At 32.5% G+C, this 20552-nt stretch overlaps 1 protein-coding gene across 4 annotated transcripts; it reads right to left on the bottom strand.

Annotated features, from left to right (window-relative positions):
* Nucleotides 1–16072: 16072 nt before the first annotated feature.
* On the bottom strand, nucleotides 16073–20318 carry LOC103500272 (protein DA1-related 2). 4 transcript variants are annotated; one of them, XM_051090792.1, is made up of 12 exons: nucleotides 19866–20318; nucleotides 19516–19691; nucleotides 18840–18927; nucleotides 18629–18743; nucleotides 18308–18428; nucleotides 18035–18118; nucleotides 17727–17846; nucleotides 17395–17607; nucleotides 17260–17322; nucleotides 17033–17151; nucleotides 16705–16763; nucleotides 16073–16627 (listed from the first exon to the last, which is right to left on the bottom strand). In XM_051090792.1, exons 1-12 carry the CDS (start codon nucleotides 19909–19911, stop codon nucleotides 16287–16289), a joined length of 1545 nt encoding a protein of 514 aa, XP_050946749.1. In that variant the 5' UTR covers nucleotides 19912–20318; the 3' UTR covers nucleotides 16073–16286. The 4 variants fall into 4 exon arrangements, with proteins under 4 accessions (XP_050946749.1, XP_050946751.1, XP_050946748.1 ...); XM_051090794.1 differs by having other exon boundaries at nucleotides 19516–19664; XM_051090791.1 differs by having other exon boundaries at nucleotides 18308–18434; nucleotides 19866–20316.
* Between the last annotated feature and the right edge of the window lie 234 nt (nucleotides 20319–20552).

Raw genomic sequence — 20552 nt, 5'->3', positions numbered from 1 at the left:
ATACTGCATTTATTATTTATTTTATAACTTCTATAATAAAAAATCTAGATTTATATTTGTATTTAATATTAGAATATTATTTATTTAAGAAATAATTTTAATATAGTATAGAGGTGAATCTAATATGGTAATATTATATAAACAATTTCTACGACTTGATTTTATTCAATTTCATCCGCAACACAATTAGAGAAATCTCAATTAACTAATTTTTTTACATTTTCGTTCCGACGTTTTATATTTTTCATATACCTACATAATATATTATATAGTTTTTATAATATACTATATATTTTTTTCATATATTCTAATTTGTTGACTAGAAACAACATAATATACTATATATTTTTCATATAACTCTAAAAAAATTTTGAAGCATGAACTACATAATATGTTATATATTTTTCATATACCCTAAAAAAATTTTCGAATCATGAACTACGTAATATACTATATATTTTTCATATACTCTAACAAATTTTATATATAACCATAAACCTTTATTCACCAAATGAATGGAAGAAGAAAGAATGGATGGAGAGAGATCAGAAAGTGAGAGATCAGACGAAGTGAAGAAATTTTAAACAAAATCACTAAAAGAAAAATAATTATGAAGTAATTTTCATTTTAACATTACTATAATAAAATTAATCACATATCATATTTAGATATCTAATAAATGTAAATCTTGGTCTAGTTTCCTTATTTCTAATATATTATTAATAATAAAGATGGGTAGTTTGATTTTTTGTGCTCTACATTTGTGTAAAATTGAAGTCTATTAGGATTGTTGTGAAAAATTTGATAATATTAGATCAAACTTTAATAGGACACCTATTTAGCCATAATAGTTAAAATCCCTTTAGTTTACTTGGTTTAGTTCATCGGTGATTTGGTTGTTGGTTATTTGTACTTTTTGCTAATTTTAAATTAAAGTTGTCTATTTCTTTTGTTATAATTTAAGATTTGACATTTTCTTCTTGGCCCTTTTCTAAATGAAAAACAAACACGCACTTTAGTATTTAGATTTTTTTTTTAACGATTAATATAACAATTAAAATATTAAAAGATAGTTAATGAAGAGTTTATTTTTAGAAGTGTATATAACACCATTGGTTTGATCTTTAAAAAAATTTGATGATCTAGAAAAAGAAAATGGCAATTAAAACGAATATCATGTCAAGGCGCTTATTATCTCATTATCAGAGGTGATCTTTCTCCCAAAGTGCTTTGTGATATGAGTACAAGGATTAGTCTTCATTCATTTTTTAGGTTTGGATCATTTTGTATTAATACCTCTAACATTAGGTCATTGGTACAAAACCATCTCCACGTTGAAGTTTGCCTTCTAAATTGTTATAAATTTCAAAATACAAGGACTATTTTGTTAGGTTTGCTATTAGTTTAATCCAATATTATCATTTCTATTGATTATTTCTAAATTGAAATACTATCCTTTAACCTTTTTACTAAGATAATTTTCAAAAGTTGTTATTAATTTTGAGTGGGCTATTTAAAGAAAATTTTGTTTGAAATTTATGTGCATATAGAAAGATTAGAAGTGTTGTTTATATTACAAATAAACTCAACCATTATTAAGTTTGTTGCACGTTGAAATTGATTATATAAATATCAATATGGTGTTTGTTATTAATATGGAGAAGAGGAAGTGTTAGTAGTCAAAATTTGAATGAGGAAAATGCACTTTACTTTCACGTGACGTCAATAGTAAGAGTTTATTTGACGAAGGAAAGAACGTGACCTGCAAAAGAGAAAACTTACGTATACATCTTCTAATGTTTAAATTAGAGAGTGAAACAATGTAAAAGCTAGAGAGTTTGAGCATAAGATTCAAATAACCTCGTATGGAGCTATAATAATGTATTTATAGTGGCGTATGATTTAGGTTTTCTCTAGTTTCTTTTCGAAATCTGATTATATTTAATAACGTAATTGGATCCCATGCAATACTTCAGAGCTCGAATGTCCAACTCCCCTCCTCTTCTCTTACTCATCATGCCATGTCTCTGTCACACCTTTATTTATTTATTTTTCTTTGGATTTATCATTTTCGTTCAAGGCTTCATTATCAGTTATTCTCCTTCTCCAGAAATTGTATAAATACCCATTGATGGGAAATTATCAATACAAGTATCTTTTTCTGCATTTCTCTTAATATGGCATCAGAGCTTTAAGCTTCTATTCTCTTTTTTTTTTTTTACCACCCACACGCTAGACCATGAATACAAACCCTAACTTCCCAAGTCTTAAAGATCCTCCCTAACCTTTAGGAGTCTCCCCATCAATACCTCCTTCTTCTTCCACAAATAATCCACAAAATACGTCCTGTAATACCTAACAGGAATAGTACACCATATCTAACAGTCCATACAACCTTCATCATAGTGATACGTCCAATCTTGTTCTTGTTATCGAGCCTTTTACAGATAACAATTATGTCACATGGAGTCCTTCGATGATTCTTACATTATCAATTCAGAATAAACTTGGATTCATTGATGGATCAATAACTAAACCTACCGGTGAGTTACTTCCTTTATAGATTAGAAATAATACTATTGTAATAGTTTGGATTCTGAACTCCGTTTCTAATGGCATTTCATTGTATTCTATTTATTGAATCGACTCAAGCAATATGGATTGATCTTCAAGATCGTTTTCAAAAGAGAAATGGTCTAAGAATATTCCAGTTGAAACGTGATTTATCCACAGTCAAGCAAGAACAAGAATCTATCACCATGTATTTTTCCAAGATTAAAAGTCTATCGGATGAATATACTTCATATCGTTCAGGATGTACCTGTGGCAAATGTACCTACAGTGAAATTCAATCTGTTGAAAAATTCGTGGAATTTGAGTACCTCATGTACTTCCTAATAGGATTAAGTGATGATTTCAATCATGCCTACTCACAAGTTCTACTTATGGATCCTCCTTCTGCAATCAATAAAGCTTTTTCATTAATAGTGCAGCAAGAACAACATTAATCTACTTTAAAACCCACTCCATCCCTCACTTTAGCCGCCCAAAAATCCAATCCACCTCCATACCACACACAATCTCAATCAAAACCCAATAGATCAAATAGACACCAAAATTTTAAAATCTATTGATGATAAACAATGATACATTTCTATCAGTATCTATCAATGTCACTAATAGACTCTGATAAAAGTTAATCGATCGATAGAATAGATTCTGAAATTTTGCAAGATTTTGTAAATATTTTCATCCTATTTACAATAGTTTCCCTCAAAAGGATGTTTGTTTTTTTTCTTTTATATATATATAAAATTGAAAACTTATTTTAGTTACAAAATATGTCTATTGTTTACTAGTTTTCCACATAGCTTCCTGCCTTGGAAAGTAGTTGGTTACAGTCTTTTTATTTTCTCTTCATTTTGCAAATGAAAAGTACATTTGATGATTAATGTTTAGAATTAAAATTAAACTCCTTTCTTCCTTTTATCAGTGATTATTAGGAGAAATGCCAGAAAATGATATATTTGACTTGTATTGATAGTTTTCCGTCAATGAGTATTTATACAGTTTTTGGAGAAGGAGAATAACTGATAATGAAACTAACTGTGGAACTAATTATGGAACTGACTAACTACCAACCTAATAACCTCTTTATATCTAATACGCCCCCCCTCAAGTTGGACTTACAAATCAATGATTCCCAACTTGGATAGTATAAAATAATAAGAAGAATATGCCAGAGGTTTTGTAAATATATCAGCGAGCTGTGAGCTGGAACGAACTAGTAGTAGTTTTAAAGAACCATCGACAAGTTTATCTCGAATGAAGTGACAATCAAATTCAATGTGCTTTTTCCTTTCATGGAATATTGGGTTGTGGCAAGATGAATGAAAGCTTGTTTATCACAGTACAAAATGGAGGGCTGTATAGTTGGTATATAAAGATCACGAAGGAGTGAATTTAGCCAGATGATTTCGCATGTGGTAGAAGCAAATGCTTTTTATTTTGCTTTACCTGAGGACCGAGATAGGACAATCTATTTTTTAGATTTCCATGAAGTAAAGGTGTCTCCTATAAAGATGCAAAATCCAGAAGTGGATTTTCTAGTGTCTAGACATGATGCCTAATCAGAATCAATGAATGACTTAAGCTGAAAATTCTTCACTAGGAAGATGAAGATCCCTTGTCTTGGTGAGGAGTTTAGATATCTTAGCAGATTGTGTTTTGCTGTTAGGTGAGATTTACAGGGCTTGGCAACATATTGACTGAGTTTGTTTACCGCAAAAACAATATCTGGTCTTAAGATGGTTAAGTATAGTAATCTTCAAATTAGTTTTCTATATGCGGAAGGGTCATGTAGTATATCATCATCTAATCTCTTCATCTTAATGTGAGGATCCATTGGAATGGAAAGAGGTTTAGCTGCTAATAGTCCAACATCTTGTAGGATATGTAAAGTATAATGTCTTTGAGATATTGATATTCCTTCATTTGATCTAGTAAGTTCCAAATCCAATAAGTACTTGAGAGGACCAAGGTCCTTGAGTTTGAACTTTTCATGTAGCAGTGATCTAACTTGACTAATCTATTTTTTATCTGCTCATGTTATGACTATATCATCAATATAGACTAATAAAGCAATGAAGTTTTCTCATTTTCCATGAACAAACAAGGAGTAATAAGCTTTTGATTAAGTAAAGCCAAGGGCTATGAGGGTGTCAGAAAATTTTGTATACCATTGTCGAGATGCTTGTTTCAAGCCATAGATTGATTTCTTCAATCTACAAACAAGTTTCTGGCTGTGAGTATAAGTTATTTGTGGCTTATAACCTAGTGACAGTTCTATGAAGACTTCTTCAAATAAGCCACTGTGTAGAAACACATTGTTCACATCAAGTTGTAGGAGTGGCCAATTGTAGGTTACTGCAATTGTGAGAAGGACTCGACAGTAACTAGTTTGGCTATTAGTGAGAATGTTTCTATAAAGTCTAGTCCTTCTTGTTGGGTATATCCCTTTGCAACAAGTCTGGCTTTGTATCTTTCAATGGAGCCATCTGCCATGTATTTGATCTTGTACACCCATTTACACCCAATGGTATGTTTTGAAGGGGGGAGAAGAACAATGTCTCAAGTGTGATTGTCTTCCATGGCTTGTATCTCAAGTTTCATAGCTTCTTTTCAATGATCATAGGGAACGGCTTGGTGATAGTATTGGGGTTCACAATGGGAAGATATGACTATTGATAAAAAATTTAAAGCTAGAAGAAAGGTGGTTGTATGATATAGAAGAGGTGAGGAGATAGCGTGTGTTGAGGGAAGGTATTTTTGAGGGATTGGTAAGGTTACAGTGGTAATCTTGTAGATATGAGGAAGGTTTTGATGTTCGTTGGAATTTTCTAGGGAGCGGGGTGGTGGTTGGGAAATACAACGTTCATTGGATGATTCTGAGAGGTTGGGTTGGTTTGTGGTGGAAGAAGTGTCGTTTGTGGATTGGTTGGATTAAGGAGAGTTTTGATTGGTGAGACTATCTGTGAGAGGATCTAAATGAATGAGGATATTATTGAGGTGGTTGAATGATTTGCTATTTTGATTAGTGGTTGAAGGAGTGACTGGTTGGTTTTGGGCATTGTCTGTTGGGCAAGGGAGTGATCAAAGAGATTGGGTTGAGATGTCAATGTCAAAGGATTTGAGGACATGATTTTGTAGGAATGGCTGTTGTTCACTATGATCATTTACCTTTTGGAATGGGAAAAATATTTCATGGAATATCACATCTCTTGATGTACACATCTTATTGTTGCTAATGTGAAGTAATTTGTATGCTTTCATACCATTTGGGTAGCCCATGAATATGGTTGGTGTGGTTCTTGGATCGAATTTTGTTCTACTATTTTGCAATGTGGATGCAAAGCATAAGCATCCAAAGTTCTTTATCATTGAGTAGTCTGCCATTTGAATATGTAGTAGTTCATAAAGGGTCTTCCAGTTTAATATAGGAGATGAAGTCCAATTTACAAGGAAGACAGAGGTTAGGATGCATTCACTCCAGAATTGTAGTGGAACTCATGATTGAAAGAACAAAGCTATTGTTACATTTAGGATGTGCTGGTGCTTTCTTTCTACAACTGAATTCTACTCCGATCTTTCAATACATGAGAATTGATGAACGATTCCCTTTTAGAGGAAGAATTGTGTAAAGGACGACAACTCTGGTGCATTTTCAAATCTAAAGACCTTGATTGTTTTGTTATACTAAGTTTCTACATGGGCAAAAAATTGAGGAATTATTTTTCAGTACATCAAATTTGTTTTTCATGAGAAAAACCCAAGTGTCACTTCTATAGTGAGAAAGTATTTGTAACCAGCATGTGAATGAGTTGAGAAGGGATCCCAAATATCAGCATGTATTATATCAAAATTTGTGGCACTTCTATTATTATGTGATTCAAAAGATAACCCTTTTTGTTTTGCTAACGAACAAATTTCACAATGGTGATTTTTATTTAACATATAAGAATCAAGAGATAGCACGTCTTTTAAAACATGTAACCGAGAGATAGATGCGTGTCCAAGCCTTGTATGCTAGGTATCAGGAGTTGCACGAGCTACTACATTAATAGAGAGTTGAGTTTGTGAAGAGTCAACAGCTTTACATGGATTTTCAATGATATAAAGTCCTTCATAGAGTTTACCCCTGCCAATCTTCTTCAAAGTGGACTTTGCACGAAAATCACAGCCATTATAAAAAAATCTTGGAGTGAGTGTATTATCTTTCATTAAAGCACTGGTAGATAGTAAGTTGTATTGAAATTCTGGTACATAAACGACATATTAGAGAATTATGGAGTTAAAGAGTGTGATTGAGCCACCATAATGTACTGGAATTTGGGAGTTGTTAGGAAGAACAACTGAACTTGCAATAGGCTTCAAATCAGAGAAGATATGTTTTTGAAAACATATATGTGTTAAAGCTCCTGAGTCAATAATCCATTCATTTTTAGTTTTGTAGGGAAAGCAAGTACCTGCTATGTGAGTGATGGTTTCATGATCAGTTTTAGCAGCAGCAAGTTTTTATTGTAGCATGGAGAGCATGTTGTGGCACTAAGCAAGAGTGTCTCTCTGTCCAGTGTGGGATTTGATGCAGAGGATATTTGATTGATTTCTGTAGTATTATTTGCAGCAGGTGGATTGTTTGAAGGAGCTTTATGTACTTGATTGTTTGTTCTGCTATTTGGTTTATAGCTTGGGGGTAGCCATGAAGTTTGTAGCATTTATCTATAGTATGTCCAGTTAAATGGCAGTAAGTGCAGATTGGTCTATTTTTGTTGAGATATTTATAATTTTTTCTTATTGTTATTGTTGTTTGTTGTCGGGATTATTATTCTCGAGATATTTGCCTCTAGTTGTGACTAGGGAGAACTTTGGTGTACCCATTAAAGATTATAGTGGAGATTTTGTCTTTGGTTCGTGGTTTTTTACTCCTCACATTGAGGGGGGTTTTCCACATTAAATTCGTTGTGTCCATACTTTAATTATTATTCCTATTATTGTTGATTAGTATTCTATCAAGTTCACACAAGAGTGGGATAATTGGTCCAAATTGAAAGTGTTTATCCCAACAAAGTGGTATCAGAGCTAAGTTGGCTAATTAATTGGGATTTAAATTGCCTTGTGTTGAATATGGATACTAGTTCAACTAAGATGGTTACCTTTAATGGGTAAAATTATCAAGTATGGAAAAGAAAAATGGAAGACATATTGTATGTGAATGACTTGCACCTTTTAGTTTTTTCTAATGAGAAGCCTGATGACAAAACTAATAAAGAATGAGAATTATGCCATAGGAAAATGTGTGGGTTTATGAGGCTATGGGTAGAAGATAATTTTCTAAACCATATTTGTGAAGAAACTCATGCACGAACTATGTGGAATAAGCTTAAATTAGTATGTGCCCCTAAAACTGGTAATAATAAAATGTTTGTGATTAAACAGATGATGGAGTTAAAGTATCAAGATGGAGCACCTATGCTAGATCACTGGAATACATTCCAAGGTATTTTGAATCAGTTATCTAGGATGAATATCAAGTTTGAGGATAAGATACATGGGTTATGGGTGCTTGGGACATTGTCGGACTCGTGGGAAATATTTAGAACTTCCTTATCGAACTCAGCCCCAAATGGTATGCTAAGTATGGACTTAGTAAAAAGTAGCGTGTTGAATGAGGAGATGAGAAGAAAGTCTTAGAGTTCTTATTCACAGTCAGATGTTATAGTTACTGAAAAGAGGGGGAGAAGTTAAAGTAAAGGTTTGAGAGGTAATAACAGAAGTAAAAGCAGGAGTGATCGGTTTTCAAATGTTGAGTGTCACTATTGCCATGAAAAAGGGCATATAAAGAAGAATTGTCAAAAATTGAAAAGAGATAGTAAAAATCACAAGGGCAAGGAAAAAGAATGACGATGACAGTGATACTGATACAATCACTGTAGCGACTGAAAATTTTTACATCTTGTCTGATAGTGATGTTGTAAATCTTGCCACACAACAGAGTAATTGGGTGATTGATAGTGGTGCTTCAGTTCATGCTACTTTAAAGAGGAAATTTTTTGCATTCTATACTCCTGGTGATTTTGGAAGTGTTAAGATGAGCAATGACCGATCAACAAATGCAGTTGGCATCGGAGATGTATACTTGAAGAATAGAAATGGTACTAGGCTGATTTTGAAAATTGTGAAACATATTCCCAATATTCATATGAACTAGATCTCTACAGGTAAGCTTGATGACGAAGGTTTTTGCAATCCTTCGATAATGGCATATGGAAGCTTACTAAAGGTTCTATAGTTATAGAAAGGGGATAGAAATTTTCTTCACTATACTACATGGATGCTAAAATCATAGATTCTTATATAAATACAGTAAATGATGAAGCAATGTTGAGCTTTGGCATAAAAGACTTAGTCATATGAGTGAGAAGGGTTTAAAGATTTTAACCAAGAAAAATCATCTTCCTGATTTAAAGAGTGCATCTCTAAAACGGTGTTCTCATTGTTTGGCAGGAAAGCAGACAAGTGTTACCTTTAAATCATCTCAGCATTCAGGAAAGCTAAATGTACTAGAGTACATTCTGATGTGTGTGGTCCCATGAAAACAAAGTTGCTTGGGAGTGCATTGTATTTTGTGACATGTACTGATGATCATTCAAGGAAAATATGGGTTTATACCTTGAAGACTAAAGACCAAGTGTTGTAAGTGTTTAAACAATTTCATGCCTCTGTTGAAAGAGAAACTAGTGAAAAGCTTAAGTGTATTAGAACTGATAATGGAGGTGAGTATTATGGACCTTTTGATGAATATTCATCAAAAGACACCTCCTAAGACCCCGCAGTTAAATGAGATAGCTGAAAGATTGAATAAAACATTGGTTGAGAGAGTGAGATGCTTATTATTTGAGTTACAGTTACCACAGTCATTTTGGAGCGAAGTATTAAATACAGTTGTACATGTTTTGAATTCACACCATGTTTTCCTTTGGGATCAGAAGTTCCAAATAGAATATGGTCAGATAAGGATATATCTTACAGTCACCTACATGTTTTTGGTTGTAAAGCTTTTGTTCATGTACCTAAAGATGAGAGATCAAAGCTTGATGCAAAAACTAAACCATGTGTGTTCATTGACTATGGTCAAGATGAGTTTGGTTATAGATTATATGATCCAGTCAAGAAAAGCTCATAAGAAGTCGAGATGTTGTATTTGTTGAAGACCAAACAATAGAAGATATTGAGAAAATAGATGAACCAAAGTCTAAACATAGTGATACTCTGATTGATTTGAGTTCAACTTCTTTGACACAACCTTCTACAAAGATAGAAGTTGAGATTCAGAATGAACAATTTTTTGATACAGATGAGAGTCTGAACAAGTTGGGGCATAGGACAGTGTTCAAGAACAGTTAGCAGAAACAGTTGTTCCTACAGATGTTTCACTCAGGAGATCTGTCAGAGATGATCGACGTCCGTAAACAAGATACTCACATAATGAATATTTGCTATTGACTGATGGAGGAGAACCTGAGAGTTATGAAGAGGCTATAGAGGATGAGCACAAAAGAGAGTGGAACGATGCAATGAAAGATGAGATGGAGTCTTTACATGCAAACCACACTTTTAAGCTTGTTAAGTTGCCTAAAGGAAAAATTACACTGAAAAATAAGTGGATTTACAGAATTAAACAAGAAGAGCATACCTCAAAGCCACGTTACAAAGTGAGATTGGTTGTCAAAGGGTTCAGTCAGAAGAAAGGTATCGACTTTGATGAAATTTTTGCTCTAGTTGTCAAGATGTTCTCCATATGTGTTGTTCTGGATTTGGCCCCTAGTCTTGACTTATAGGTTGAGTAGATGGACGTTAAGACTGCATTTCTTCATGGAGATTTAGATAAAGAGATCTATATGGAACAACCAAAGGGTTTTGAGTAGAAAGGCAAAGAGCATCTGGTGTGTAAATTGAAGAAAAGTCTTTAAGGGTTGAAACAGACACCAAGACAGTGGTACAAGAAGTTTAAGTCAGTTATGGGGGAGCAAGGCTATAAAAAAACTACTTCTGATCACTGTGTTTTTTTTCCAAAAATTTTCTGATTATGATTTTGTTATATTATTACTCTATGTTGATGATATTTTGATCGTTGGCAAGAATGTTTCCTGAATTGATAGCTTGAAGAAACAGTTGAGTAAATCCTTTACCACGAAGGATTTGAGGCCAACAAAGAAAGTTCTTGAAATTCGAATAGTTCGAGATAGAGCATCCAAGAAGTTATACATGTCACAGGAGCAATATATAGAGAAAGTACTTGAACGTTTCAATATGAGTCAAGCAAAGTCAATTAGTTCTCCTTTACCTAGTCACTTCAAACTGAGCTGTAAACAGAACCCTTCTATAGATAAAGAGAAGGAAGATATGAGTAAGATCCCGTATGCTTCAGCAATTGGGAGCTTAATGTATGCCATGGTATGTACTAGACCTGTTATTGCTCATGTTGTTGGTGTTGTTAGTCGTTTTATGTCTAATCTAGGAAAACAACATTGTGAGGCAGTCTAGTGCATCATGAGATATTTGAGAGGTACTTCCAATTTGAAGCTCACATTTGCGGATGGAAAGCCAGTACTTGCTGGGTATACTGATTCAGATATGGCAGAAGACTTAGAAAGCAGAAAGTCTACTTCTGGTGACTTGATGACATTTGCAAGTGGTACAGTGTCCTGGCAGTCAAGATTGTAGAAATGTGTTGCACTTTCTACAACTAAAGTAGAGTATATTGCAGCAGCAGAAGCATGTAAAGAGATGTTGTGGATGAAGCGCTTTATATAGGAGATTGGCTTCAAGCAACAACGATATGTGGTATACTGTGATAATCAGAGTGCTATTCACGTGAGATACCATTGGCTTAGAGATTTTTTAAATGATGAATTGTTTGAGCATGAAAAGATACATACCGATCATAATGGATCTGATATGTTGACAACGAATCTATCAAGAGCGAAGCTTGAGTTTTGTCGTTCCACAGTGGGAATGACAAGTTCCTCCTTAAAGTGAAATGGGAGATTTGATGATCTTTATTTCCCTTTTATGAAGCCTAGCCCATTTTTTTAGGGCTAATTCTTTATGCAATTAAAGAAGAAAAAAAAGGGACAGTGTGTAGGTGTGATGGCAGGATAGTGAGAGAGAAAATAGAAAAAGGAATATTTTGCAGTTTTGTTCTTCGGCAATTTGGGGATCGATCCATGGTCTGTTCGAGCTGAAATTTTGATAGTATATTCTTGGCACAAGGGTCTTCATTCTGAACGGTAGAGATTTCGTTTGGAGCTATCTACAGTCAGATTCTAGTGGATAAGTTGGCTACCACATATTATGAGATCTTTCTAATTTTTTTTTCATTGTTATTGTTGTTTGTTGCCGGAATTATTATTCTCGAGATATTTGCCTCTAGTTGTGACTAGGGAGAACTTTGTTGTACCCATTAAAGATTATAGTGGAGATTTTAACTTCGGTCCATGGTTTTTTACTCCTCACATTGAGGGGGTTTTCCCATGTTAAATTTGTTGTACCTATACTTTGATTATTATTGCTATTATTGTTGATTAGTGTTCTAACAAATTCATACAAGAGTGTGTAATTGATCCAAATTGAAAGTGTCTATCCCAATAGAAATGATCCATTTTCTTTTTACCTTTTCGATATTTAAAAATTAGAACTTTTGTTTAGATGGGTTCAAATATTTTTTTTAAAAAAAACTTCTAATGCAAAAGCTTTCTCTTTTGTTTTTTTTTCTCTTAAATTAATACAGAACAATGCGGTATATTTTAAAATTTTTAATTAATGATATATTTTAAAAATTTTAATTAATGAAGTATAATATAAAAAAATTGTTTTAAAAAATGAAATAAAAATAAAAACAAATGGCGTAAAATGGTCCATTTTTTAAATGAATACATGAAGTAATGTGAACAAAGAAAAATAGATTGAATAAAAGTAGAGATTAATGTTTATGAGAGATAAAAATATTGAGATGTTAGGATTATATTTAATAATTTATAATAAAATTTTACAATAAGGACAAAGTTGACATCTTTTTGGGAAATCTAAAATTTGAAATAAAATCTTTGAAAGTGGACTTTTTTTAAGAGTTAGAATAACGTGAGTACAAAAGTATGAGTAAAATAAATAATAAAACCTCAATATTCTTTTTTTATTTAGAAGAAAAATCTCAATATTCTTTTATCATTTATAAATAGTAATATAGGAAGATGGTTTTTGTTTTATTAGTATTATTTTCATTCAAATATAACAGGTTGCATTTGGTTCGTAATTGAAAATTTGTTTTAGAAAACCAGCAATTCAATAAAATAAAAAAAAAACAAATTTTTCTTTTCAATGGTTTGATTCTAATTTAAAATTTAAAAATCTGAATTCAAACTTTGTGTTTGTTCGTAAATTTGAACATGCTAATAATATTTAAAAACAAAAAAGGATAGTTTATTGTTTTTGAAAGGAATTCTCTAAAAAATATAATAAAATGATAAAATATTTATACTGTATAAAACAATTTCAAACGAAAAAACATCACAGACCATAAAAAATACAAAAAATGTCCCGTCAACCACATTGTCAACTACACTCATAATATATTTGATACACAATCGTTTATATTTGATCGCGTATGTTTGGATAGTCAAATCTAAACGATTTTTTCAAGATTCTCTATACACTATTGTTTAATTTCGTTATACGATCGTTTAGATTTGATACAATTTAGATCTAATAGTTTAGATTTAGGTAGCCAAATCTAAACGGTTTTTTTTTTCAAGATTTTTGGTACACAATCATGTAGTTTAGATTTGATCATTTGTTTTTTTTAGTTTAGATTTGTCGATTTTTTTAAACGTAGTTTTTTATAAAGATTTTTAACAACCAAATAACAATTTTAAAAAATAAAAAATAGATCTTTTATATTTAACACGATCTTTTGGAAAGAAAAAAAAAAGAGCAAGAGAAAAAAGACGATGGAAAGAGAGAAAGAATTGCAGACGAAAAGGACAAGAAGAACGATAAAAGGGAAAAAGAAACTTGGAATATTTATAAATAATGGTAAATTTCATGGATTTTTGGTTTTAGATTGTTTTTTTAAATGATTTTTAAATATAAGGATATCAAACATATTTTGGTTGTTTTTATAAAAACATAAAAATGGAAAATGAATCATGAACTAACATCAATTCATTTAGTCAATGTGTTATATGCGAAATCCAAAGACAAAAGAAAATCTTTAATTAAGAAAAATGAGAACAAAAGTATGACTAAAATAATTTATAAAAGTTCGCAATATTCTTAATCTTTAGAAATTAAAATATGGAGATCATGTTGGGGAATGAATTCTCTATACTCATTTTTAACCTTTTTCTAATCGAAAACTTAGAAATGGGAAAGAATTTCTCATCCATTTTAAATAGAAATTATTGAAAATGAATAACTTGTAAATAAAGCTAACACAATATGCTTTCCTCATAATGGACGAAAATAAGCCAAAAATGTTCCTTTTTGAAAAAGTTGAAAATATTTGCAAAACTATAGTAAAATTTTATATTTTATTAATCGATAGAATATATTATTGTAAGTACATTAATAAACACTAATATTAATAGACTCTAATAGTAGAAATTTATCTATAGTTATTATAGATATAATATGTTATTTTACTATATTTTGTAAATATTTATTTATAAGTAAGCTAACCCGTTTAACTATATTTGATAAAAGCATCTCAAATATACATTCCTTATGTTCTTGAATATTTTTACAATATAATAGAAAAATGGATTGCTCCTCCCATTGATATCAAACTATAAAAATATTAACAAAAGTTTAATACCATAATAAGTAACTACAACCTTTACTTTACAACATGCTGTTAGGACATATGTAAATAATATATGTAATTAAAGCTAAGTGTGAAGTATGCATGTGAATTAATAATTTATCACATTGGGTTATTTTATTAAAATTGGTCTATTATGTGATTTATTTAATTAAGGCTCAAGATTCTTAATTGAGTATGGACTAAATTAGTAAAAGCTTATTCCTAGATTCATTAAAATTTAATGGGATCCTAATTAAACCAGTATATAAAGAGACTTAGGGTTATGTCTACATTATACCAAAACAATAAGCACTCATTCTTTCTTATATCCCATCAACAGAAATATCCCACAAAGGACATCTTAGTTGAGTAAGACAATAACTGTTTTATAGCCGTCGGTTTATATCTATAATAAATTCAAGGGGATGGAATCTTATAACTAACTTATTTTTTACAATTTAACATGAATGACTTTGTGTTAATCTATTATATAAATTTAAAGTATTTCTTCTAACACATACAACTCATTTAACATGTTAAATTAGAACTATAGCATCTTTTAGTTAAAAATAATAAAAACGAGTACTTTTGAAACTATTTAGAAAAACATAACATAGCACGTTTTCTTTTAAATAACATTTCTATTCATCATTTCCTTCCATTCAAACAATTATGAGATTTCTTTAACATTTTTAAGAAATAATCTTTATTTAAGAGATAATTTAAGTAAGTTTAGATTATAAATTTAGTCATTGAAGAATAAAAAAGTTGAATTTGTTTATATAATTTTAAGAATTAGTATTTTATTCTTATGGTTCAACAAACTTTATAAATTGTTCATGTGGTTTTGATAAACACCGTGATAAATGGAGGACGAATTCTACCTTTTAAACCTTAGATAACTAAATAAAGGATACTATAAAAACCAAAATTTAAAAGGTTGAAATCACTTATTTTGAAACCATCTGATGAAAAACATAAAATAAAAGTTATAACTATAAAACTTAAAACTTTTCAAAAATAATATTGGTCAAAGGTCGACATCAATATGCATTTTTTTTCAAAATTATAAAAACAAACAAATTCAAAAAATAGTTGCATTAATAAATAGCATATTGTACTTTAAATTGAAATTCTTGCAAAAATTGCAACTATTTATAAAATATAACAAAGAATTTGGATAAATTTTGCTATATATTTTGTAAATAATTTCAATTTTTACCACATCTAAAATATCCCAAATACTTCTCATTTACATTATTTTTTACATCAATTGTATTTTGTCACTTGTTTTTAAAGTTTCGATTGAAATTTATGAAACTGCCCATTTCCAACTAGGATTATCCAGGAAAGCCAATCCAATTCTCCCTTCGATCTATTAGGGGAATTCATGAGTCACTGGAACGGGTCTTTTAATGAAATGAACTGAGTCCGAATTTCAACTATGATTTTACAAATCCGTCAAATTTCATCAATAATTGGCCAGGATTCAAACATTATTATTTCCAATTTAAAATCTTCAATTCCCAAAATCCAAACTTTCTCATATGTTTTATATTTTCCTTTGTTTACCAATTCTCATTTACTGTGTTCTCTTTCCCCAAAGGTAAGAAACAGTAAACAAAAATCATCAAAGAACGTACAAAAACAGAAGAAAAGGAAATAAGCTAAGGAGTTGAACACTTTTAAACAGGTTAAGAAGAAGAAGAGAATACATATTATTGGAAAAGAGACTTTGCTTTTGAACCAGATCATGTCTAAACCAAAGGGAGAATAAACAGAGTAATTCCAAACTCTCTATATTGAGCTCTATCTGGTAACAAAAACAATCTCCTCCCACATCAAACTAACAACAGCACATCGTTTATTATACGGGAAAGCTTCCGGTCATGAAAATATGGTCGAGCGTTCGGCGCAATCCATATTTGTTCACAGCTGCATTAGCAGCTCTGAAACCTTCCCCATAAGCTGCCGAGGCATCGTTCGCTATTTGGTGCATGAAAAACTCACCCAGTTTGTTTTCGGCGGAAGATCTACCACCTTTCTTTGATGATAAAGAGTAGTGGGACGAGGAAGAGGAAGAAGATGAGGATGCGGTAGATGTCGAAGGTCCTGATTTAAACCCTGGCATTACTTCCGATTCAAGCCACATGTAGGAAAGTACTTGACATATACCTTCTTCTACCTCCGGGTTGAGGTTGCGATATCCTATAATTCAAGTTGCCTCAGTATCCAAGGTTAGCATTATGGATCAAGATTCGTAAGGAAACAAGATGGAGCTTTACCTTTTAGCCGTAGCCAACCGTGCATCAACTCGTGGGCAAGAATAGCACCTGTTAGTAATCTGTAAAAGCTAAGAGTATAAAAACGGGGGATAACATAAACTCGGCAGAAAAATCGTGGTATAGAAAGAAAGATATAGTTTCTCTCATGTTGTGTTCGAAAACGAAAAAGAATAGAAATTTAACAAATGATCTCCTTGGAAAGCTCAAACATCATTTAGTTTAAAAGTAGTTCCAACTCTAAGTTCTATTTTTCTCATTTTGGATTATTATCATACAAACGTTAAAAAATCATCAATAAATGTCGAAGTATAAAATCAAGAATGGCTACCTTGGGAGTCCATAAAGAACAAGAATGGCTGTAACTTCACATTTACGGGTCAGCTTCTGCAGTTGAGTTTTCATTCCTATGAGTCGCCGTTGCCCTCCCATTCTTGGCCTTCCGAGGATCTGAACATGATTAATGAGAATAATTTCAATACCTATAAGAACTTTGATCGGCTAGTTTACTATTTTGAACAAAAATGCAAAAAGCATTACAACTCTACAAAAACATACACTGGTGACAGTCTGCTCTTCAGAAAGGCATAAACCTCTAGTCTCAGGCATGTGATGGAAACCCTGTAAAGAAAAACTGCTGATCAGATGAATTGCTTTATAGTTACAAAAAAGGTGTAAAAGATGGTCTATTACATGCTTCTCCCCAACAATAGCTTCATTTAGTGCCTGTCTTTCAACTAGAAGCATGGGAATTTGTTGATCTATTCTCATGTTCATTCCTTCATAATAGTCTCGGATGGAGTGGTAGAGTGGTTGGCAGTCTCCAGTGTCCATGATAGCAGACTCCATGCATTCTAGGCATAGGCTCCGTCCATCTCCCAAAGAAATATATCTTGCATTCCAAGACTGCAAGATTATATGGAATTGTAGTTAGGACTAGAGAGAGAAACCTCAACCTCATCCAAGCTAAATGGAGGCAAATAACTTATCATTTGGGAATCGATCTCAACTATTTTAATTGATACCTCCAAACGCTCGCAGCTACAACAACGAGCTGTGCTGTCATGTTCATGTGATGGACAATACTTTTGAGACCAAAATGGATGACATCTGTACTCGATCAAACCAGCTCGATTTGTAGGGATCTGAAAGTTAAAAACTGAAGAATCAGGAAAATCTCTTTGATCAAGGAAAAATGTTGGATCCAAGTGCTTCATACTCAATAGTGAAAGATACCAAAGCCGTCTGACAAATGTGGGGACTTTCATTTACAATCTACCAGTAACGATATACAGAAAGTAATGTGCGATGAAGACAAGAATGAAATGCTTACAAATTGGTGGCAGACTTCACACTTTGGATGAGTCAGCTCTTTAAAACAAGATTTGTGATATGGATCTTTCCCAGACAATGAAAACTTCAATCCACAGGAAAAAAAAAACCCGGTAAGAAACAACATAATAGAGACGCTCGACATTGTTATTAAAAGGTATGCAGCATTGAACTTGAATGAGAAGGAAAAGGAAACAGAGTGGAAAGCATAACTAGGAGAAGAAAATCACAGCTAGGATCTTGAGATCAAAGGAAGGATAGAATATTACAATACCTCATGCTCGGTGATAGGATAGCCACAAGAACGACAACAAAAGCACCCAGGATGGAAGAAGGTGCCCATACATCCTAAATAATTGCCATAGCCGATTGCACGATTGCAGCCACCACAATATCTGCGACTTCAAGACATGATCGTGCAATTAGACCATTAGGAAGTAGACCATCTGATGAACTAATCCCAAATTCTAATTGCTTGAAAGAAGGAACTTGATGTCTAGTTAAGTTAAAGTCCTATACATGTGAGTAGATCGAGATGATAATTGAAAAAAAAATTTTTGCTAACAAGAAACAGATAAATACTATAACATTATACCTGTAGTCACTAGGATGGTACTGAGGAGGGGCAAAAGAAGGATATGGAGATAAATTCATCTTGTCCTGCAGTTCTCTAGCAATAGCTTCATCATTTTCTGTTCGCCAACGAGACCCTGATGAACAAAAGATAAGAATGAATCGATCTTAATGATTCATCTTTGTGATAGCACAAAACATTTAAAATCCAAGTTCAGTATAGGGGATCATACGATTTCGCTTTTTTAAATCTTCAGCTAAAGAGAGTGCAATTGCATGATCTAGTTCTTCTTTCTCCTTCTGAGCTCTAGAAGGATCGTCCTGTTCAAATAACAATTCAATAAAGAGCCATACTCATTCAACCAACATTATTCAAATGAAACAGATTGACTTTATTAGCCCTGTTTTACACCATGATGGGTTTTTCCTTAAACAAGCTCCCTTGGCTATTAACAATACAATCAAAGAAGGAACATCAAACTTCAAAGATTGTTCAAGTACAAAGTCCTTTAAAAATGAATGAACAAAACAAACCATTAATTAATTAATAATCAACTTGGCTTCTGTTCAAGTCGGTACAAACCAAATAAAACATCATGATTGCCATCAACTACAATAACTTTAACTCTTCTTTCCAAAAGGAAAAAAAAAAAAAAAAAAAGGAAAAAAGGGGATTTCAAGTACTTCCAGTAAGCTGTATGTATAAAGAGCAAACAAACTATTATCCAAAACCACTCAAAAAAGTGGAAAAAAGAAAAGTCAACTAACATAGCCTGTTACATCATATACTTTGTCTACTAACATATCAAACCTCATTACAAAAGTTGAATATCTCAATGATAACTAACCAAAGAAGATCTAACTAAAGAAAGGCGCAAAAAAAAAAAAAAAAAAAAAACAGAAGTTCACCGATGATCTAGCCGGAGCTCGCCAGACCATGTTCTCCTGATCACCAAGAAGTTGTTGCGGATGACGGCCACCTCCACCGCCGCCACCTCCTCTGTTTCCTCCTGACCGGAAAATTCTGCTCAACCATTTCATCCACCCAGATTTTTTCTCTGCGTAAGAAGAGGAAGAAAAATCCCCTGTTCGTCAACAACGACGAAACCCAAGAAGAAGAATAAGGAAAAATCCCGAGCGAATAAAAAAAAAAAAACCCAAAACGCCAAACAGGTTCATTAAACCCTCAAATGAAAATTCAAAACGAAAAACGATGAAAAGGGTATAGAAATGAAGGAAAAGAGGAAATAGATAGATACCAGAAATGCAAGGCTGAGAAAGATGATTGAAACCAGGAGGAGCCATGGAAATGTTGATAAAAGGGTATATGAATCAATCGGCGGAATATGATCAAAACGAAAAAGGGTAATGAAATCGAAAAGGACGCAGAGAGAGAGAAGGGGAAAAAACGGTATAGAAGAAAAGGGATTGAAGAACAATGAAATGGGCATCGTTAAAAGTAGTACACAGAGAGAGAGAGAGAGAGGGAAGGAAAGAAGAGAATCTGTAAGAGAGAAAGGAAGTGATGAGATGAGAGATTCTTGGCTTGGGAAAGCAATGAAGAGAAAAGTAGAAGGGGAAAAAATGGAGGGGGAATCTGCTGAGAGGGAAGATGAATAAAGCAACGGTGGAAGAAGGGCTGAGAATCATGAAATGGGCATAAAAGCCATCTTTTAAGAGACAGTGTGTACGCTCAAAGTTTTATACAAAAATGAAGAGATTGAGATTGGGGAATGGGTTTTGCTTATTACACGCTTTCCATTTGGAATTTTGATAATTTTTCTGTGCTTTTTCCATTAAAATGGCTTCAATTGCTTTGCTTTTTAAGTGGGCAAAACTCAAAACTTTGCACCGTGAGAACAGAGAAACTCGTTGACATCCTCTCGGGATATTCTTCCATTTTCCTTCTTTTTCACTTCTATGTTCCTTACTTCCTTACTCTAAAA

This window comes from Cucumis melo, chromosome 10 (assembly GCF_025177605.1).
Source record: "Cucumis melo cultivar AY chromosome 10, USDA_Cmelo_AY_1.0, whole genome shotgun sequence".
NCBI classification, from domain to species: domain Eukaryota; kingdom Viridiplantae; phylum Streptophyta; class Magnoliopsida; order Cucurbitales; family Cucurbitaceae; genus Cucumis; species Cucumis melo.
The sequence above is the reverse complement of the archived record's forward strand: the minus strand, read 5'-3'. Positions and strand labels throughout refer to the sequence as shown.